This window comes from Dicentrarchus labrax, unplaced genomic scaffold (assembly GCF_905237075.1).
Source record: "Dicentrarchus labrax unplaced genomic scaffold, dlabrax2021, whole genome shotgun sequence".
In the NCBI taxonomy this organism is placed as follows: Eukaryota; Metazoa; Chordata; class Actinopteri; family Moronidae; genus Dicentrarchus; species Dicentrarchus labrax.
Window position 1 is genome coordinate 22,117,788 of NW_026136711.1, and position 23,256 is coordinate 22,141,043.

The 23,256-nt window shown below is 39.5% G+C and overlaps 1 protein-coding gene across 1 annotated transcript in view; it reads right to left on the reverse strand.

Annotated features, from left to right (window-relative positions):
• Nucleotides 1-20,636, reverse strand: part of uba7 (ubiquitin-like modifier activating enzyme 7) — a 34,507-nt gene extending 13,871 nt beyond the window's left edge. The window contains exons 1-21 of the mRNA XM_051414183.1: nt 20,432-20,636; nt 20,175-20,343; nt 19,502-19,636; nt 19,246-19,352; nt 19,064-19,154; nt 18,619-18,751; nt 18,366-18,463; nt 18,122-18,271; nt 17,794-17,958; nt 17,525-17,629; nt 17,338-17,415; nt 16,711-16,866; nt 15,900-16,065; nt 15,566-15,762; nt 14,607-14,671; nt 12,798-13,008; nt 10,593-10,667; nt 9,441-9,642; nt 9,260-9,351; nt 6,959-7,051; nt 5,455-5,646 (exon numbers count right to left, since the gene is read on the reverse strand). Coding sequence (XP_051270143.1) covers nt 5,455-5,646; nt 6,959-7,051; nt 9,260-9,351; nt 9,441-9,642; nt 10,593-10,667; nt 12,798-13,008; nt 14,607-14,671; nt 15,566-15,762; nt 15,900-16,065; nt 16,711-16,866; nt 17,338-17,415; nt 17,525-17,629; nt 17,794-17,958; nt 18,122-18,271; nt 18,366-18,463; nt 18,619-18,751; nt 19,064-19,154; nt 19,246-19,352; nt 19,502-19,636; nt 20,175-20,343; nt 20,432-20,478 — 2,727 coding nt within the window. The 5' untranslated portion in view covers nt 20,479-20,636. The remainder of the gene's footprint in view (nt 1-5,454; nt 5,647-6,958; nt 7,052-9,259; nt 9,352-9,440; nt 9,643-10,592; nt 10,668-12,797; nt 13,009-14,606; nt 14,672-15,565; nt 15,763-15,899; nt 16,066-16,710; nt 16,867-17,337; nt 17,416-17,524; nt 17,630-17,793; nt 17,959-18,121; nt 18,272-18,365; nt 18,464-18,618; nt 18,752-19,063; nt 19,155-19,245; nt 19,353-19,501; nt 19,637-20,174; nt 20,344-20,431) is intronic.
• Nucleotides 20,637-23,256: the final 2,620 nt, after the last annotated feature.

The window sequence follows — 23,256 nt, forward strand, 5'->3', positions numbered from 1 at the left end:
TGGTCAAGGCAAAAAGTCAGCATCCTCACCAGTTACCTGATTGCTACCGCTCAGACCTTTTGGAAAGGCAAAAAAAAAAAAAAACACCACCTTTGTAACATTTTGTCTGTATATTTCTCTATAACATGTAGAAATCCAAAGCTTGACAGGTCTGCTGCGGTTAGTTACGATTGCTAAGATATGACTAGACGTTCACTGTTCGGGGAGGGTGTTTGCAATGGTAATTTATGCTATTTCATACATTTTTAACACTTTATTCAAGGAAACAGCAATTTCTGTTCTCCAGGAAGGTGAGAGATCAGAGTCAGCTACAGAGCAGTTGTGTCTCTGAAGCAGGTTGGGATTCATTGCCTTGCTCAAAGATGGGTTTGTCTAGCCAAAACACCATCCTGTTATTGTGATTCACATTAAAGACGCTGACCTGAGGCTTCAAATATGGATGAGATGTGGAGATATGATTGAGGATGCTTTGAAAGAGCTGCTAACTATACCAAACGCATCTGGCTTTTTAATTTGGCTAAATGGGGTGCATGCATGTCGAGTTTATGAGCCGTACCACATATGCTACTAAATAAACGATCTGGATGGCACTCTTTAAATGGGCTTTTATTTAATGATCTTGTTTAGCTGTTGGCTCTACTGTCAGTCTGATGTTACATAAACAAGCAACCTGTGTAGAGAGGCATAATATTGTTCTTGATGAAACAAATGGGAAGGCAATGATCTGCAGGGAATTAAAGAACAACAGAGGTCGAACAATGCAACGTAAAACAACAGATGACTTGAAAACATAAGGTCAACCACACAATAACACCAACAACAAAAAACATGGAAAACAACAGAAGGCACAAGCCGTTTATGTTGATCACAGATTACTCATTATCCCGTGAGCACTATTCATGTCTGGGGCTTGAGTTACAAACTGCACAATGCAACTCCATGCCAGAGCTCCCAGAGGAGTACAGAGGACCGTGGATCATGTTCACCCGTCTTCTTTACTGGCACGGTCCGAGGAGACCAACACAGACTTAACCACATGTGAGGTAAATCTCCCCTTTTGTTGTTCTTGCACTCTCTTTAAGCCAGTCCCTGTTATTTGTGTGACAGATGTGTGACCATCAATTATATACATGTAAGTGCTCAAATCACAAATAAAGTTGCTCCCGGTTTTGCTTTCTAAATGTAAAACAACGTACAACCACCCTGAATTGAATGAGAACTCAATAAAAGTTGTTTTTGGATCACTCAGTGCACAAACAAGAGGCTTTGTTTTTGCTGAGCAAGTTGTGAATGAAAACCTATTAGAAACAGAGGCTGGAGCAGATGAACACAAAATCCCTGCCTCCTCCAGCAAGATCCCATAGAGCTCACTGGGAAATCTGGTTTCAATACATTGCTTCCTGTGAAGGCAGGAAATAGTCGTCATTTCTGCAGGCAATTAACGAAAGAAACCAGTGTGAGCACTGACCTTGGAGTGGCTTCCTTGAGATCAGGAGCCTTGCTTCCAACACTGCTAATTCAATTAGAGACCGAGAGGGCAAGCTGGGGAAGAGGGGCACCAAGGGAGCGTGAAAGGGCACCAGGTTAAGACCAGGGTGTGGAGGATGTGTGCACAGACATGGAAGAGGGAGTATTTTTATGGCACACAACCAGCAGGCAGCCTAGCAGGCAAGTTAAGACAGCATACACTGGTACAGAGAGTTGGGCAAGCTGCAGGAGGGGTTGAGGATGGAGCTGTTTAATACCCAGCTCAAAGACGTCCTCCTCTGTTCTGGCCTCGGGTGATGTTTCTCTATGTTTTACTGAGGCTGAAGCTCATTTGCAGCTGCAGGAGCACAACACTCATTAATCTTAGTTGCTCTTGAAATATCCTTTAATGCCTTGTGAGGTTTCGTTTTCTGCAATAACAAGGCGTGCACTGTCTGCACTGTCTGTGATCTGAGGGGAATTTAGCCCTTCTTACTCTACTGCAGTGGATTTCAGCTACGTACTATATTTAACAACTAATAAGGAGTGCATTTAAAGCAGTATTTATGTCTCTCTTTGGCCACTTGCAGGCAGTTGAACAAGCATCACCCCGTACCTTATTTTATACATCTAATGTGTTCGCAAAAAACGTGCCTTTACACACATCAAGCAGGCATGGAGCTAAATTAGCACTCATTTGGGGTTGTATTCTTACAACTCAACTAAGCTAACTATTTGGTTCTTCAGCTGCTTAATGCTCCACTATGTTCAATGGCTAATCTCTAACTTTGTCTGTCTGCTTTTTGGTGCATACATGTGGAGTTTTCTGCCCGCTGCTTCTGCTGGAAATGGGGTCGATGACAACAGCGAGAGTGAACTAAAACCGGTGCTTATAGGCTGTACAAGACTAACAGCTGAGTCAGGTGTAAATTCTCTGTGTTTGTCATTATAAGCAACTACTTTAAGATTATACTCATTAGACCCATTGTTAATAATAATAATAATTAATATTAATTAGTGCTGCTTTAAGTAGTTTAATTCATTTCAATGAGAAACTATAATTATGAGAACATCTGCCATGTTGTACTTTGCAATTATATAAGCTGGAAAGTATAAAGAGTTTCAGTAAATCTTTTGGCAAATGACAAATAGGGTGGTGACAGTAGAGAAAGCCAAGTAACAACAAGCTTTGTATGGACACATCTTGGTGTCTACATAAATTTTGTGCAAATATTTCCAGCTAATTTAGAGATTCTCATCTCTGTGGGATTGCTCGACTTGATATTCCTTTAATGGACTGTGCCTTGGCCCCTTACACTGAAAAACATAAACACAGGGAGGAAAACGATACTAAAGAATCGCAGTGTTGAGCGGACAAGGACAGCCTCCCATTTGTTTACATATTTCTGCTTCCATGCAGAGGATAGCAGCAGTGGGGGAAAGCCAGGGGAACTTCCTATTTTGAGAAACAGCTGCTTTAAAGCAACAATTTCTGGATTAGTGTTAGCATGGTGGGAGAATGAGTAGTAATTTATTTTAGTTAAAGAGTGAGTAAAACTCTGGTATGTACAGACAGAGTGGTAACCAGCCACATCTAAAACACCTTTTTCAAAAGCCTTCAATCATCTCATTACCATATTTTTTCCTCTTCAGATTTGTGATAATGCAGACTCAATTACGACGACTGCTAAACCTGTGGTGTGCACTCCAGTTTGTGTACATTCCAGTTTGAATGAATACAGGGTGGGCCACCAGTACTACCAGTGAGATGTGAGTGTTGTTACTTGATACTTGATATTAATGAACTGAGACTGATCTCATAAGGGGAGAGGTCTAAGTCATTGCAAAAGTAAGCTGAGCTCTGGATACTGCATGTCTGATCAGTAATATTTAACAGCTGCACGTCTGCAGTTGCTTCAAAGGCTGCCTAATAAAAACTTCTCTAATCTTAGACAGATTAGGGAGATAAAAGGATATTAATAAGTTGTTTTTGGTTCTGCAGTCATTGCTGGGGGCTAATTACTGCTATTTTAAATCAGTTATATTTAGTCCTGATAGTCCTGGCACCAAAATCAAGAATCACAAGCAGGGCTTCTTTATAGTTATTTGTTGTACATTACGATACCCTGTTATATGACGATATAATAACTAGAACACTTGACTGGAATATGAGTACATGCATGCACACTTCATTTTATGCATGCATGTGGAAAAGAGTATACTAGATTTTTTACCAATATTGTTAGTTTTAAAAATCTGAGAATGATAGATTAGCTGTTTTTTTAACATACATGCAAAATATACACATTTTGATAAGGATTCTAGATAGTTACTCTAATACCCAGCATACATTTTGATCTTGATCATGTAAACTGCAAGAACTGAGGCCATGTGATTCCTCAGACTCTGTCTTACCATCTTTTTGTTATGTGCTTTCAGAATTACAGTTCTACATCTATGTGGCTCATACACTACAGAGAAGAAAGAGAATATGTTTGAGAAAAGACTATCAACTGAACTGATTTTTCTAGAAGGTATCATAGACAAATTTAAACTAATCAAGACAAAAATGTTTTTTTTGGCAGACATTAGGGCATCTCCCACTCCGTTTGGCAGCCAACCATCTTTCTCTCTCTCTCACTCTCACTCCTTACCCAGCAAGTGTGCACGTGTGTTCCTCATCTATTAGTGCCTACCAATATTCATCTCTAAGAGTTGTCTGTAAAAATCCCTGAACCTCAGCTGAACCTATTTCCCCTGTTGGTATCCCGTCTCTTCTCTGTCGCCACTGCTGAATAGAGTTAAGCTTAAAAGCTGATGCTGCAACACTTCAAGCCCCGATGAAAAAGCCTGGGTATGGAAAATCTGCCCATACTTCTGACTAAATTATTCAACACTTGAATATATAACCTCTGGCTAGGATGATGTCAGGTACAGTCTGCGTGACTGCAATCATTTACTCAGTGCACCCAACGTTCCATGCTGCTTGGGCAATGTAATGTTTCGGCCAGCATATTTTAGAAGACAGAAAAAAAAAACGACACAAGTATGTGCAAACACTTTGACTGATCGAGTTTACAGAAAACAACTGCGAGAACACCGGGGTCTTTGTATGTAAGGAAAAGGGCATGCCTGGAACTTCAGGACTGCACTGAAAGTCACAGCTGCCTCTGTCATCAGGCAGCCTTTAATGCAGCTGCAGCGTATTTGCCTGTAACCAAAGCTGAAACCAGACCTACACTGTCTCAGAGCTCCCTGTCAGTGCACCTTCACATCCCGTGGGACACAGTTACCCCACTTGCTGACCCCCAGTGACCCCTGTCTGTCAGGAGTTCAGTGCTCTGAGTGAGACGCTGGTGAGGGCAGCTCCAATATCTGATTCCCATCCAGAGGTGAAGTATTGAGGGAAAAAGCAGTCAGGCCAGTACAGGGGTAGCAAAATAATTCTCCTGGATATGCTCTCAGACTTGACCTAAAATGTGACCCCAAGAGTTGCTTGGGTTTTGAATCTGGCTGGTAGCCATTTTGTGTTTGTGCTTTAAAGCTCGGCTCATACAGCATAAAGAGCCTAGTATGACCTCACAAACCTGGTATAATCTCAAATGTTAAGGTGGATTTGATCCTAAAAGGACTGCTGAATAAGCTCCTGTCCTTTGGCTTTGACTTACAGTTGCCTTGAATTCACTTAATTTGTGCAAACACAGAAGCAGACATGGGTGTGTTTGTGCCTTATACCTGCACTAAAATACTCTGAGGATTATACAGAGCTAGCTAAAGAGTTGACTTATATGCAGGAGATTGATGGTTAGCAGTGGTCTCACACTGAGAGCACTCATTCGTGACTTAATGCTCCCCAACCAGAGAGGAAGGGCATAAATCTACAGATTTATCCCCAAAATAGACAGGCTTAAATTATAAATGTATATACAGTAAGGGTCTGTCAGGCTGCATAAAGTGCCTTACTGGGTGCATAGAGCTGTTACTCACCTCAAAGGACCTGGGCCGGCCCGGCTGGCACCACACATAATGCTGGACAGCCAGGATGAAATAAGATGTACGGTAAGAGCTGATATTCTGATGACCCTGCACCAGTTTATACAGCTCCAGGCACATCAAGCCTGCCACTGCGGCTGTGGTGGTTGCTATGGCTGGGATGATCCTTCCAGCAATACCCTTACTCTGTAAAGAAGACAGAGGAAAGTTCACTTGGTACGTAAAATGTACTGCATTTAATCTAGAGCTGGACATGAATTCAATATTAGCAAGTTTCGGTAGAATCATTTTGTGACGACATGTTTTATAAAATGCCAGTGGTGGCAAATATCAAAGATGTTCTGTACTTCAGTGCAGTTTTGAGGTGATTGTTCTTAACTTGCGTACCTCTATTTTGTGCTACCTTATATTTCAGCTCCACTACATTCAACGATGGAAGAAGACGGATCATGTACTAGGTAAAAGTAGCCATTACAACAAAGACTATATATACTCCATTAGAAGTAAAAGTCCTGCATTCAAAATCTTACTTACATATAAGTATCAAAAAGTAAAAGTACTCAATATGCAGCATGTTCAACCCTATCAGAGTTTTATCATTACATATTATATTATTCCATTATTATTTCTGATGCATAAACATAAACACGTACAAAACCTATGATCAGTTTATAAAATATGATGCAACATTAGATTATGCTACCCTATAAAGTAGTAAAAATCAGCTTTATCTGACCAAGTACAACATAAATGGTGTATACATAGTCATGCATCGCTATCCAATGCATCCAGTAATATAACACTGACGGGGGTCATTCTGCTGCATAAAGAGTACCACTTCAAATCATAAAATGAGTCTTGTTTGTGTCTGTTTTCTTTGATGTAATGCATATCAGCACAGCACATTTCATTGTAATACACATTCATTTAACTACTTTATATATTATATCTCATACTTTTGTTACATGTACATATATTAATACAATATCCTTGTTATTTTAATACTGACACTGATCTAGCACCTTATCCCTTATGTTGTAAAAGTAATGTCTGTAGTGTAGATATACAGTATGTTGTAAAAGCAAAGTTATTCCCAAACAAGATGCAACGTGTGTAAATCTCTGCATGATTACAGAAGGGTGAACCTCTTTTGTCTCCCCTCACTCAGCAGCACCCATCCCCCCGCCACCCTCCATCTGTCTTGGCTGTGTGTGTCTGTAGCAGCGGCTGGTACAAGGCCTGGCTCAGGTGTCACCTCCCAGGCGACAGGTAAAGTGCTGTGATTAGTTCTGCTCCAGGAACAATAGGTGAGGAGGCCGTTTCTGTGGCTTTAGGGCAGGTGTGTGCGGCACTGACTGAAAACATGACCCCAAGGGAGTGGGAGCAGTCTGCAGTATTTTCTAATCTCTCACCTCAGCTTCATCCCTCTGACTTTCTTCTATATTTTCTAAGCCTACACAGAGATTTGATCAGATGAAGACATAGTGAAAATGTTGACCTTGTGCCGATCGGCTGCAGGGATGTCGTAGTTCTCTGCTCTCAGGTTAGAAGCAGCAACAATGTAGTCCATGTGGAAGTTACTGTCGTCATCCTGTGCCAGATGGGATGTTAAACATATAGTACATCAGTCATTCAATATAAAGCTCAATACACAAAAATAAAATATATCTATGTATGTATCCGTGTCATTGTTAAGTGTAATCTCCAGTGATGTGACGCTCAGTTTGCCTGCTTTGAGCTTTGAAGGCTTTGTTATTATGTCACTTAAATCACTCTAATACACGCCTTGGTCACCCCATCAGAATGCAGTGGAAATCAGATTTCTGTTGTGATCGACATGGCCAGTGAGGTCATGCCTCTGTGACTGCGGCTCTACAAAGGCTAGGAAGGTGACTGTCACTCAGTGATGGCTTTAGGGGTTGTGAGGAAGCTCCTGGCCGGCAACCTGATTCATCTGAAACCCTCCTACACACATTCCATCTATCCACAGAATGACCTGGGCACGTAGCATACAAATGAAGAGAAGGGGGGGCGCAGTAGTTTGGGGGGATCTTATTCTTATTCAAGATGACATTTGATATGTACCTGACTTACCTCATACACCTTCATTACTGCTTTTCCTGAGTCACTGAATGCTTAACTAGATCCTCATTCAGGCTGCAACATAGTCTCTCCAAATTCCTCTAACTCTCACCTCTGCAGCTATAGCAACTGCACCCTGTCTGGCTTGCTCTCTGCTGAGCCTTGAGTACCTGCCGGCCTGAATGCCTGAAGTAAAGGCTTTGTCACTGCGATACACATTCTATGAAGATAGAGAAAAATGCTTGTGTAGAGGTGAGAATTTTAATTATTTATTTAATTATTATTTCCCAAGGTTTCCCAGGAAACCCAGGAAATCACTAAAGGGTCAACAGCCAAAAGGTATAGGTCAGATGTAGAGGACAAATTTTACAACAGGGGTTAATTAGGTATAACTTTAAATATATATTTGGATATGACATCCACAATTACTCAATTATCTCAGTTATAGATAGAAATTAGTTAGTTAGTTTATTCAAATTCTGCATTCATGTTATGTTACCACTCGTTATGTTTCTGTTTTATTTACCTAAGAAATGTATTGGTTGTTGAAACATGGATGGGCCAAATAGATGCCCTTACAACACTGAAGAAACTCATATATGATTTCAATCAAAAGTTTTACAGGTTCTTGATTCGGGTCAGTTCAGACCAATTTCATTGTTGTCGTGCAGCATCTTCAGCTAGATGGGGTGAATGGTTTGATCTTTATTCCTTTCCGAATATTGCTTTTGCCTTTTTGATTGCCCCCTCATGTTTGGAAAATGGTTTTCATGTTGAAGTCCAAAAACAATCTTGAATTTGGACATTGGGAGCAACAGGGAGCACTCCTTTACACAAGACATACCCTCTATTCAGAATGAATGACCCTGCTGAATCTTCTTGATACGCTGCAAAGTAAACTTCACATTCAGCTGGAACATTTCAGAATCTGTTCTTGTTACAGACCAGTGGACTAACTTTTTGCTTTCATGCACATAACTCATGTGTCAATACTGTTCACTGGAGATGACTTTAACAATACATGTCTTGTTCAAGGTAAGCTTAAACAACTAAATGTCTTTGTTTGCTTTTGAATTTGTTGGGTAAAAATACGTCTAGTCTGCGTTCCCAGATAACTTCCTAGAAAAGGATGGACCTTCAGGCTTTTCTCTGCTGCACCTAGCCACAGACACTTCAAGATGACAACCAAGTGCTAAACTTCATTTAATGTCAAGACTGAGAGTGTTTATTGGTTGAGAGGGCGTGTCAAACAGTGTGAGGAGAGACTGTGACAGTGGCTAGATGCACAATGGACGTGGTATAGAGGGAAATATAGCTTCAGGGCTCAGTGTGCCACGTCAAAGATGCAGTCTACATGGTTGAGGACAAACGTGTGCTTATGCAGCTCTCACCTAGGGGCATATCAAAATATATCTGTTCCACGTGAGCTGGCTGACAGACTGTTCTTTTTGCTATTTTTGTATACAGGATAGAAACTTCTAAAATATATATCTTAGCCCCAGGGTGTTCTAACATTGAACACAGAATACAAGCAAGTTCTGTTTTCTGAATGTTCAGGAATAGCTCAGATTCGGGTCACTGAGGACCCAAAAATGAGGGAAAAAAGAGCACCTGAAAGCACCTATAGATTTGAGTGCAGCTCCCTGCTAACGCTCAGTCGCCAGTCTGTCTGTGGCTTCTGCAGAGTGTGCAGCAGAGGTCTTCGCTGCATTCTTACCTTCTCAAAGTCGATGGGGTACATCTGCTTGGCTGAGCTTTTCATAGATGGTGAGGCCAACTTTCCTTTTAACTCCTCAAGTCGGGCTTTTTCTGGTGCAAAGACCACAGGGAGAGTAAAGAAAGAAACTGTAAGAAAGTGAGGTAATAAGATGAAAAATCAGCAGGTTAAAATAACTCACCAGCATCATCACTGTCCCTTTCTTTCGCCTCCTTCATCTCCTTGTCAGTGACATGAATCTTCACGGAGGACTTGGGAGTGAAAGGCGGCACGTGGACTTTCTCTAAGATTTCTCTGATAGAGGTGCAGTCTCTTGTCCCTTTGATGCCGTAGATCTGCCCGTACAGATTAGCTGCTGCAACCACATACTCCATATGGGTAGTCTAAACACAGAATAAAAATATAAAGTGTTATCTATATTGAAACCTTTATTGTCATGTTTTAATAGTGAACATAAAGTGCATATTAACACTGAACATACTAAATCTACTATAATTTCTTTGGGTATTTATTTTATACAGTATATAGCTTTGTCCTTGACAAAGACCAAGCTATAGGAAATTCTAAAATAAATAAATAATTTGGGTGATTTTAAACTGATTCTGCACTGAGTCTATATAGCAGACCTGCCTAAGGGTAAAACTGTAAACGGGATGTTGTAAAATAAACAATAGGGGCAGAAAGATATTCAGGTAGTGAATTAAGGCCAAATTACTTCCCTGAACAGAACAGATAGCTGTAACGATAGGTACTTACATCTCTCTTTCGCTCAACAAATACACACATACATTGCATCTTGTGGCAGTCACTACAGCTTACCGCATGGTAGCAATCCACATTTTACAATTATTTAACTTCTCTACAATAGTACAAGAGTACAACACGGCATTCAATTTAATAAAATGTTGACAGTACAGAGACAGCAGCAAAGGTGACGTGATAAGCAAATCTCCTTTGAGGGACACTTTGAATTGTCAATTTTTCTCTATAAGTGCACCATTACAACCCTGCAAATTACAGTATTTTCAGCTAAATATCAGGTTATATTAAGAGTATGTAGAAATCAACTTGGTTATCAAGGATGTGAACATGTGTGGAGGTCAGATCATTATCACACCTTCATTGTCCATATGCAGGTTAAGTGGCAGTCACAGCTGAGATAAGAACCCAGTATATGGTCAGAGTGAGGAAGAGCCACTATCAGACCAGATAAAGGAGGAATGCGAAGGCTCATCACCAAATACTGTGGCATTTTTGAGTCATTCCTGTCTACTGTTTTAGGGTTTATGTCAGGATTACTGCTGCAAGAGGCATCGGACCAGACACTACTCACATTTTTGAGGTCAAAGGTCAATGGGTGAGGGCATCTCTTGGATCCAGACCAGAAGGGTAGACCAGTAGCAGTCACCTATAGAGAAGCAGAAGAAGATCCCATTAGACCAATGGTCAGCTGATCAGAGTCACTTGTACACAGATTCCTGTATTGACAAAAATAACTCTGTGTTCCTCTTCATACAACATAGTATATTCCAAACTTAAACACTTTATTTTCTGAAACAGTTGTTACAAATTTACCTTACATCATATCCGACACACAGCATCAGCGTATTTCTTGATAAAAACATCACTTAGTCCTTTATTTTTCAGACACAGCAGGAGGCCTACAACCTTCCCGTGGCACAGCCAGAGTAATATTGTTATCAGTTGTGTGTTGACAACACAATTTGTACGTCTGATAAAGGAACAAAGGGGCTGAGAGCTTTGATGTTGCCAAATGGTCCATATGCTGGGAAAGAGAGAGTCTCCTAATGCTGGTGCCAGTTTTTACTGCAGGGGTACTTTCTATACCGGCCAAAAGGCATCAACAGCATTCTCCTTTTGACATTCAGGATTCAGACAGTTTAGGGGCAGAAACATAAGGTCAATTAAAAAGAAGAAACCACATAGTTTAAGAATGAGAGTCTCCCGGTCCTGTCCTTTTCTTAACAAATAATATGATATTGATATTTTAATAATAAAATAAAGAAATAAATCATATGAGTTGAATCATACATCAATGCTCTGTTTTCTGGATTAGAAAATGTTCTCCGATCCTCCAAAACAGGCCAGAATACATACAACTGACCTGACTTCTATCAATTATTATTTCATAATTGATTAATAATTTATTGTATCCAAGATACATTACAAATACTGAAAAATGTTAAATATTTTTTTGTTCGACCATTGTTACTAAATTCACAATTATATTAAACCGAGAAAAAAAACCTGACTTGAATGATTAATCAATGATAAAAACATTACCTTCAATTAATTTACTGTTCAACTAGTTTTAGCCCTCTTCTATTATCTGCAGTAACTTCAGTAACCAGCAGACAATGACAGTAATGAATGGGCTACTGGATAAATACAGGATCCACTGTACAAACATTATCTGTTTGCACTTATAATATAAGGCCTTTTTAATCTTTAATTACAGGCCTCATCTTATACTGGCCAGTCTCTCATTGTAAGTTTCTTTCTTGTACACTGACTTGAGCCTTGGTGGAAACTGATCAGTGTCGGATAAAGAAGGTCCCAAAGCATCTTTGGTTCAGATCCATCCATTGTTCCATGTGTCAAAGTTTAAACACACACTTCTATGTGGAGGTTCACACCCAACAAAGTAGATGTTATGGTAAATGTGTGGTCATCTGTCATGACTGACGGTTTGCGACCGTTAACTGACGTTAGCGGCCTTATCATAGTTCCTCAGATAGTTTGTGGTCGTAAGTGATTTTCCACATTGAAAACGTGACTCTTCCAAAGATAATTAGGACAAAGAGAACTATGAAAGAAAAAAAAAAGAGAAGCAAAAAAAAAACAGTTTCTCTACGGTGAGTTGTGATTATAAGGTTTAAACACAAAGGTCATAACATTTTCTGGATTTTTACAAATGAGAACTGCTGTATTTTATCAGCATATGGCATTATAATACCAAAGGTTTTTCTCTGGAGTCATACAGGGAAATTTTGTGCCCTGCTATAGGCACAGTCTTATGCAGACATGAATGGAAGAAAATCATTGTTGGTCAGAGGAATTTCTATTACCCTGCAGGGACCTATAATGAGGGAAGAAGCAGCCAGTTGCTGGACTGGGACCCGGGGTTAGTGAGGGTCTGTTTAGGTTGATACTGATCCGTCCCCCCCCAGGTGTGACAGCAACATGTGACATCACTCTGTCTGGATGCTTCACCAGATTACAAACGCTCAGAGATATTTATCAGCAGTGGCTTTCAGGGTTCAGGTTTCAGACGAGGGTAATAGTGGTCTCTGAGCCCGGGGAAAATATGCTGCATTACTTCATGAAGTGAAATTCGAAAAATAAAAAACGTATTGGTATTCCTTTTGTGCTAATGCCATATTGCTGTGTTTACTTGATTGATACGCAAGAACCTTACATACACAACAGTGCCACTCTGTGTCCGTACAGATAAATTACAGGTTAATGATCCTTGGCTTTAGGTAGAGTTGTTATTTTTCCACTGGTGTGATTTTACCTTTTCAGGAGGTAAACAGTGCAGAAGCTGGCGGATATCGTTGTTATAGACAGTCTCCCACTTGCAACGTGCCCAGCTCACACAGTCCTCCCAGCTCGTTGGATGTTGTCCTCCATCTTTTATGTCCTCCAGGCTGTTCCACACCCCCCCAAGAACCTCCAGGGCCTCAGCGTCTCCATGACCAAGAGTCCGCTCCACAAACCCTTCATCGCTACAGGAAACATTACAGGAATTCCTTTTGATTTAATGACAGATATACAGTATACGGAAGGTAATAATCACTAGACGTAAAAAACGACAAGACGGGGCAAGTATCATCTATATGTCTCGTTGTAAAATACACTCTCATTTTCTAACTTCCAGATTAAAAGCTTTGACTTGCTGTGTTTGTTTTTGGCAGCTGTGTCTGGCTAACAGTTAGGAAAAACATATGACCTGAAAAATGAAAACAGGGAAAGTCCTCATGGAAAAATATTTGGTTCTATGAAGCACAGATGAGAATGACTAAACAGATCTTTGTAAATTAGGGTGTAGTCTTGTTATTGACTCAGAGGGGATTCCTATGATGCTCGGCTGTGGACTAATAGCAAGGGAAGGAAGTGTTTAGTAAGCTTGTAGTGTGCTGGTCAGTGAAACTTCATACCACATGCCAGGACAGTTGTTGCACCATTATCATGTGCCAGCTCACCGTACACGGCATTGCACTACGCAAATAAAAGGAATCTGCCTCCTCTGAGTGCAGTTACACCTAAACATGTCCAAACTGGAACATTTTGAGTCATAGTTCTCCATAGAGCTGCATGGGGGGGGGCGGCATAACAGAACGTGACTGTTCTCTTCCATAACCTCATTAACCAAAAACCAAAAACCTATTGGACTATGACATGTAGCTGACCTGCCTCATGAAAATGTCCAGAAACATGTTTAATGACTGCAATACAAAGGGGTCTCTGAAGAAAGCAGGTTATTAGAGTACTCCTAAATGCATAAAACCTGTTCCTATTTCCAAATAACATAAATGGCTGTGTGAACCAATTTCTGCTTGAGTTGTGATTTTTGCTTCTGTTTAAAGGCACGAGAAAGAGTGCAAGTACTTTACAATGAGGGTGGATTATGTCAAATCTCACCAAAACAAACAGAGAGACAACTCAAAACACTGCTGGATTAGGAGGGCTCCGAGGCTCAAAGCTCAGACAAAGTTTGGGCTAGAGGCTCAGATCTGTCACTGACGTGCTGCTACATCATAATTAGGTCAATGCTTTGTGGTAAACCTTACTGTTTTTCAGTCTCTCGATATTGTTTGAGGTTCTTGTTACAATAAACAAACTCAGAGATTCATTCATTCAAATCTTACCTCTCAAATTAATATGAATATTACCAGTACCGTCCCTTTGACACGATATAGTACTTTTATCTGCATTCATCTAATCTCTTTTTCCATTCAGTAGATGCTTCTAAACCAGAAAGCCTCTAATTAGTTGAGAGACATTAGTCTTAGAGCTGCTGTTAAAGATACATAGCAGAGTACAGCCATGGCAAGACAGACTGTTTAAGTAATTTTTTACAAGGGGTTTACTGCTAAAAGCCAACCACATGTTTTCCTGTTTCTAAAACAAAATAATGAGCTTGAATCACTTCATTAGCTTTTGTAGGTTTGGTGGAATGCTTTGTAAGAGAGAAGTCAAGCATTATAAAATGAGAAAGTAGTGGTCATTAAGTGAGCAGAGCAGAGTGAACTTCTCACGTTTGTTGGAGGAAGCACTTGTTCTGGTAAAAGGTAAATGACATGAGGGTGGTGTCATATCTTACCTCAGGAAGAGATTCACATTTTCAGGTGTTTGTTTAAACTGTCCTTCAAACTGGTCTCTGGCCCACTGAATGGAGTGTAATTAGTGTGAAGAAAAGTCAATTAAAACATGTCTGTATAAATATACAATGGTTAAGATAATGACTTTTGATACTGCAAAAGAATACACTGAGTGACCAGAAAATAGCTAGCAGGGGAGGCTGTATAAACATAGCAATGTCTTTTTGTCTGTTGGTTGATTCACCACTTTGGTCCAGATTGTAATATCTACACAACTATCAGATGGATTGACATGAACCGGGTACAGACATTCATAGTTCCCAGAAGATGATCCCTAATGAGTGTGGTGATTTCCTGACCTTTCCTAGTGCCACCATGAGGTTGACACTTTTGTTTGTTAGTAAAATGTCTTGACAACTAGTGGGTAGCAACAAAATGTGTCTCCTTAAAGCTGCAGTAGGTAACTTTAATAAATATTAACTTTTTGAAACTTTTACTATATCCTGATAGTAGTATATGAGACAGTTGATCTTTTTAAAAAAAAAATTGCGAATACTTTATAGGCCACATACCAGCAAAACTAATGACATTTCCATCACACTCAGCTAGAGTTAGTGTTAAATGCTAATTAGCAAATATAGCATGCTAAAATCCTAATAACACCAAAATGGCTTTTAGTTTCAGTTTCACATTTAGCTCAAAGCACTCACTATGTAATTGCAGTACTGCTAGCATGGCTAGACACTATATTAGACTTAATTATATAAGAAAATGTTTCTAATGTTTTGCTCATCTATATGTGCAAATGAGGTGGATTAACATATTATATATATAATAATAATAATAATAATTTTGAACTGTTTCTGGTTATTCAGTGTACTTTTTGAAGCAAAATTAAGTAAATCAATCTCTGTAACTCTAGTATAAAGCTTAATTAGACTTAATTAGAAATACATTGTACCTGCAGGGTGTGCTCAATGCGGTGAGGGAAGTTCTTCAGAGTGCACAGTGGGATGGCATTATTGGCGTTAGTTTTGGGCTGCCCATAAGACTCTGTCAGGTGAGGCACCACCACCAAAGTATGACCCTTGCTTCCTTGAGTTCCTCCCTCCAGCATCGGCTTCTGGTGTTGAATGCAGCGTTGATCGAGATAGATCCCTGGGCAGCAAAAATAAGGATTAAAATGCCTTTTTATGAGCATCTATAGGCAAACGATTACTGTAAATGCTCTGGTACAATCACTGTGGTAATGAGAACCTAAGAAAATAATTGTTAGACAAAGTAAGTGCCCTCACTAGCTTCCACATTATCAAGGGCTGCAGCCACTCCATCAAGACCCATGAAGAAGTTGTAATCAAACACTGCTTCACTGTCAGGGTCCAGACGATTCTGGTGAGCGGTGATTTTCATCTGTGGGTTCATCTCTTGCACTGCTTTGGCTGCAACTTCTGATTTTGGTTTCTGTTTATGGACAAGTGAGCAAATGGATGGTGTGTCTGGGAGATAATGTATGTGAGCAATGTAGGTCAAATTAGACACAGACAATAGTGGTAATGAAAGATGGAGGGATAATTGCATAACATGTTATTGTATACTTGATCAAGATTTGTCTCTAACACCATTTCAAGACATTAGCTAAATCTAACACCTAACAAAAATATTCTTGATTTTCAATCATTCATACTGTATGTTTACTGTACTATCAAGACACTACACTGAGTGTTTATCTGCTCTTCTATTATATAACAGTAGCATCAACACACTTCTTGCCAGAATCTCAGAGCAATTAAAGATTTTTGCCAGCATACACACTAACTGCACTCAACTATGTATTACATAAGCTGTTACACTGGTAGTTGTTTACTCAGACGTTAGAGATCAACTGTTTGATATACTTCTAAAGTAAACTGCAAAACAAAACAGACACAAATGATGGAACATGCCAACTATATGTAATCTGTAACAAGCTACCACACAATACCTTTACCCCCAGCCTGCCCCATTAAAGTAAAGCCCTGCACATAACCAGGGCAAATAAGAACCAGTGACCTATGATGGCACATGAGATTCTTCACCGCATAGAGGAGGTGTCGTGCAGTTTCTCACCCCAATATCCTGAGACCTGAACAGGAACTGTCGGTTCAAGTTGGATTTTTCGATGAAGTCCATATCTGTTACTGTAATGTGCCCTTCTTCTCCAGCACCAAGCCCAATAAGAGCAAAGTTTTTAAGAAGCTCACAGCCAATAGCACCAGCTCCAACCTTGAAAAATGACGAGAGACAAAATGACAAAATTAGCTTGTGTAATGCAAGTGAATGTCATCAAATTAAAGCTATGTTTTACTGATAAAAAAAAAGATACTTTGTCTTTTACAATGTAGTATAAAAGTATTAATCTATTGTTACTTGTTTTACTTCCTGATACTTTGCTGTGGTAAAAGAGGTTTTACTGTGATAAAAAAAACACATGCAGTCTCTCTTACACACACATACAGCCAGTAAACAACAGTAAAAATAACACTTTCAAAGGAAACAGAGAAAGGGCTTGGCACTGTCGAACAGTCCCTGCACACCAAGAGGTCAACGCTGGCAGGAAATGCCACCTGAATCACAGCCGTTTCCTGCATGTGCCATCATTAACACCAGACAAGATCAAAGGAAAACACAGATGGAGCCTGTGTATTCCAGTGCATAGTGTGCCCCCTGCTGGACAAATACCAAACCTGCCCTCACCAGGAAATACTTCTGCCTCTCAAGCTTCTTCTGGAAAGCTGAGCCAAACACAGCGATCTGTCCATCGTATCTTGTGCCCTTCAGTCAGAGAAGACAACAATATTCAATTTACCTTAATCTGAAGTCTGATTTAATGTTACTAACTGATATATTTGAATTGTTTGAATTGAGGAATCTCTTAACATACTTCAAGACGGGAGCACTCGGCCAGTTGGTCCTCTACTTCAGGGAGGCACTCAAATGCATCAAAATAAAGCCACTGCTGAAGAGGCATGAATTTGCCACTACATGCCTGCAGGAACATTATAGAGTGCACAGAACAAAACAAAGTCAGCTATATACACCACCACTACCACGCAGTAAGTGTTAAGTTATGTATAATTCATATAGGCAATGTAACAATAGCGGTGTTACACTCCATCGAGATGAAAATAATGGTACAGGCATCAACTTCACCTTAATAACTTCTTGAGCTGCGAGGCCTCCAATGAAAGCATTCATAGGAGCCAAGTCACCCCGGGCTGTGTAGGACAGTTTTTGCACAGCAGCTTCATCCAGCTGTTTCAGCTTGGCGACTGTATTCAGCTCTCTCACCATGTCAAGCAGGGCATCTGCATCTGGCTGCATGGGATGAATAATGTCAAGAAGCAAGTGGAAACAATCCTGTAAATTGCTTTGATGATCACACTTCACCACAAAAGCCTGATTAACTTGTTTTACTTTACTATTTTTTACTTATCATATCATTTGTTTTGTAAAATTACTTGAATATGCTGTCACTGACCTGTGACCACAGACCAGGGAGTCGCTGTTCTTTCTTCACAAAGCTATGGAGGGCTTGGAAAGCCAAGTGCAGGGTCTTGTGCCTTGATATTTTTCCAAAATCATTCATTACCAGCAGCTTGGTGTCCAGTAGAGCCTCACTCAGTGGTTTCTGCAATTTGTGTTGTAATCACCTTACTGACAGAGGGGGGATTTTTTTCAAAAGCAAAAGTGAAACTAACTTAAAACAAAATGTTGATACTTACAAAATGTAGCCTTAGTGGTTGTTTGACCTCAGTCACTATTCCACCCCGTTTATACTCAGAAAAGGCTGAAGTGTCACCAATGCTGAAAGAGTATTCGCCTGGTGACAGAGGTGACAACTATTAAATTCTACCGGGATGGAAAGGTAGAACATTTTGCATGTGGAAGGCCAGTGTGTGGTTCATGAGCACACTGTGTTTCAACAGCTGAGTAAAGAAACTCTGAACAAAGTAATCGAGGCAAAGTAACACTAACCACGGTATTTGATCTCCACTGGGCCAATGCTGTTGAGCTCCGTCATGCCTTGGACTTCAGAGAAGGACACTTTGCAGCCATCTGAAAATTTATGACTCTGCTCATCTGTACAGAGCACCACTCCAGGATCCGCCTAAAATAAAGTCAGTTTGACAACCTTCAGATCTGAAAGAAATATTCTATTAATTATGTTCAAGTAAGCGTATTTCCTACACGTTTTAGAAAACCTTTGGATTTAGAATTGATTTTGTTTTAATTAGACGAGTCAGAGAGGCTTTCTGTGTGGAGTTTGCACGTACTTCCTTATGTGCATTTCCTTTTACAGTCCAAAGACGTGCAGGTTAAATGTTGAATGTTACCCAACACAACGCCCAGCAGGATGAGCAGGTTTTAAATGGATGTGTTAGAGAGGATTTTATTATGGCAACACATGGAAGGTTATTACCTTAGAGATGCTTTGGATGGTCGCTGATTCAGGCGCCTCTCCATCCCGGTCCAAGACCTCAAACTCCTCCCCAAAGTCACAGAACAATTGACTGCAAATAAACCACAAGGTTTCGCTTCTTTCTTCAATGCTTTATAAAGTAAATCCACTCAGATTTCTAACAGTTTGTCTTGCCCACTTACCCACAGAGTCCTTTGGTGTCTGCTACAATGAACTTGATTCCATGCAAATGGCAGAGCTCACCAAAACGCTTCTGATCATCCAGTGAGGAGTCAGTGAGGACCACCACCTTCCATTATGTCGTTTTTTTGTGGTTAAACCATATCAGACAGAAATTAGAGACAGACACAGAAGCAAAAACATATGGTTTTGTCATCTCAACCTTAATGCATACCAACATGAAGTCTTTAAGCACCATTAAGTATGACTGTGACGTACCTGGAATTGCAGAAGCAGGGTGTCATCCAGCGGCCCAGTGTGGGCAAACACTCGCACACGTGGGTTTAAGGCAGACAGCTGTTGTATGGAACATGTGGCTCGATTCTGACCAAGATGGGCTTCCTTCAGGAAAAACTGGTGGCGACAATGACATTACAGGTTTAAGAAACACTTCCACGTTCACTTTCTACCTACTTGTTTGTTCTGGAGCATTTGACTGTATCATATGGTCTTCATCGGGACCTCTAGAATCGGGTCTATAATGAATCTTTACTCAGAATTACAAGTCGTTGTGATAGATTTTCTTGTTTCCTGTTTATTATCCTTTTATGGTAATAGTTTGCTGCAGGGGTGTGGGGGGAGCATACAGTCAACTAACAGTTACAGTAAAGACTTCCTTTAAATAGGCCATTTATAATAACCAACATACTGCATTCATACCTATCTGCTTTTCACCTATAAAACCAAAGATATTAACCTTTGTGATGAGCAAAATTTTAAATTTAGGCAATTATTATTAATACCTGCCATTATATCATACCAAATCTGAGATTAAAGAGTGTTAAATTGTAACAAGAAGTTCTTTACTGAAACAATAGTCTATTAATTACACCTGACACATTATCAACTAAAAGAGAAGTGTTTTATTTTAACAGATCAACACGGTTGGTACCTGAGAGGACAGGTCGGTCCACACTGTCTGGCCTTCATCCTGGATGGTGACAGACTTCACTCCAGACAAAATCACATTCTTGGCTATTTCTATTCCAAGACCACGCATGCCTGCAATGAGGACGCTGGCTGTGCCCATTCGGTGCATCGCATCATGACCCAGAACATACCTGTGTAAGTCAAAGAACAAGTGCGTCAGGGCCACCAGTCTTTAAAGTTGAACAGATACCTCACCAGTATGTGGAGTATCCTACTTACAACTGCCTGGAGTAGAAGCCTTCATCGATTTCACCGATTTCTGACATGTTGCACTTGCAGCTGACAGGAATACGAGAGGAGCAGTTTGGACTTATAGATGCTGTCAGTGGTTTGAACTGAAGGATCAGCTGGACTGACACCTTCCAACAACAACAACCGAACAGACCAGGCTAGGAACAGAAAGAAAACCGGGTGGGGTAAATTATGAGGTAACAGTTTAAAGTATTTCACTTTCGTTTTATTAGATTTCTTTTTCCGAGGTTTGTGTGCAAAGGAATAGTTCCTGACCTGGCCACCAGAGGACGACTGAGGACCGTTTATTGAGCTGTAACCACCAGTTTATGGTTATATATGTGCCTCATTCCTAAACGACTAGCTGGAGATTTGAAGCACAGAAGCACTTGCATTATATTTTGAATAGAAATTACACTCAAAACGTGCATGCTTGCTGTTATATTTATTTATTAAAATACAGTAATAACCCAATTTACCTATATTACATATGCCCTCTCACAGACTCTTTGTGGGTGCGCTGGCAGATTGCACACAAACTGTCTTAAACTTTCCACTCTATGCGCACTCAACATTACCTGCACACTTGCTCTACCTGGCACCATTACAATGTGCCACAAAATCAACCAATAGGAGAAGGGCAGAATTTTAGCCTACGTGCTGTGATTGGTTGTTTTTGCCCTCTGCCCGCTCAGGAATGAGGCACAAATATAACGTCAGAGTATGATACAAAGCCTGTTTTAATGTGGGTCGGAAGGTAGATCTGGAAGATTTGAGAGTCTAACTTGTTGTGAAAGCTCTCTCTAGGTCTAAATGAAAAGACATTTGTTGTTATTTTCAGGTAAAGCCTGGGGGGGGGGGTTAAAGCCTAAGCTTTGAAAGTCATTTATAAGAACTAAAGTTTGAAGTTTATTTACAATAAACAATGCACATTAATCAACACTATGTAAATGTGCTAGATTTAGTTTAATCTGCAGTCTCTGGCAGGTTGATGGCATATCAGAAACATTAAAAGAAAACATACAAAAGCACATAAGCACAGATAGAATCACATAAACACAGAGCAAATGCGGACAAAAACGTACAAAAGCACAGATAAAAGCAGAGTGTCCAGAATTAGAATTTTGAAATGAAGAATATTTAGACTAATATATATTGTGGATTTTGTTTAATGAAGATGGAGGAGTAGATGTACTATTAGGACATTTTTAAGTATTTAACGGTAGATTGTTGTGGAAAAAAAACATATCAGAGACAAATTAGTATTAGTATTACTATTTTAGTATTACTATTAGTATTTTATACGTCTTAAAAAATGTCTGGAGGGTGTAATTTCCATGGTGTTATTATCACCATGGAACTTAATGAGACACCTTATATTGCTTAATGCATTTGTCATTCATTTCAACAATCTCAGTCTGGTGAAAAAATCCCTTCCAGAAGAAAATACTGCATCCTAGGAGTGACCAGAAATGATTCATCATTGCATATCAAGTTGAGGCAGTAAAATGACAAACCAGCAAGCTCATTGTTGTGTGTGAATGAGGAACAAACAACTTTGAGACAACAAGCTATAAAAAGAAACCTGGAATCAGATTCAGTATGATAAAATTATTGCATTACATTATAAAACAGACAGCATTTTGTATTTTCAAAACAAGCTTAGGTCATATTGTCACTGGAGCTAATTACTTATTACATGAACTTTTTATTGCTTTAAAGTTGCCAAAGTTGTATTTCAAGAATGAGAAGCACAGCTTACACTTATTCACACTGTCACATTATTTCACTGATTGCTAACAACCACTGAATATAAAACAAAATATATGTAAACATTTATCGTAATTATTTTCAATCAACATTTCACAGTGTCTTATGTTAATGAAATGATTTATTGATAGTATTACTGTTTTGTCTCTGTAACCTTAAATAATTAACAAATTTAAAAACATCCTTAAACACAAAACTTAATCTTTGCTGCTTTGCTGTTTCACATTCATCCATGTAAACAACATATAATATATATATGACCATTTGTTCTACTGTAGGTATGTCATTCACTGTTTTTTTCTTTATATTAAAATGGGATAGAGTTATACAGCTACACCTATAAACAATAATGCAATGATATTTAAAACAACAAAACAACTTACTTGTTTTTTAGGCTTTGCCACTCACAAAACTTGTGGGAAATAAGCATTTTATGGCAGTTTATTTTAAAAACTCCTCTGGGAATTTGATCCCAGACATTAATATATCTCTGGAGAGATAGTGTACTGCCTGTATGTTTGTTTGTCCTGACCCTTGTAAGTTACACAAAAACAGATAAAAACTCAAGGACCAGATGTGATCACCTTCACACTGTTGTTTTTGACAGTTTGTTTGATTTGCTCTCCATATCTAAGCCCTCAGTGAGAGTGAGTATTATTAATATATCTTTGTAGTTAGAGGTTTGGATCAGTGAAAGTGTGAAGAATGACTCTAAAGTAAATTTTCCTCTGGTTTACAAACAGTCTGTGATTACTGAACTTTGGATTCAGTGGTAGATGTTTAACTTTTGGTTTTATAATGCTTCTTGTCAACTATAACATATCTATTTGGACATGTAGGATGGTTAATCGGCTCATTTTATAATGGTTTAATTGCCAATATCCATAATTTCTTCTTTATGTCAGTAGTACTTTTACTCTCTGTTAGAGGCCACATTGCTCACATTATAGGAGGTGGTCTGACTGGAGAGTGAACACATTCTTCTCATAGCTTCCTGGCTGGAGTTGTCTCTATCTCGAAAGTAACTTCATTCCTCATCTAAA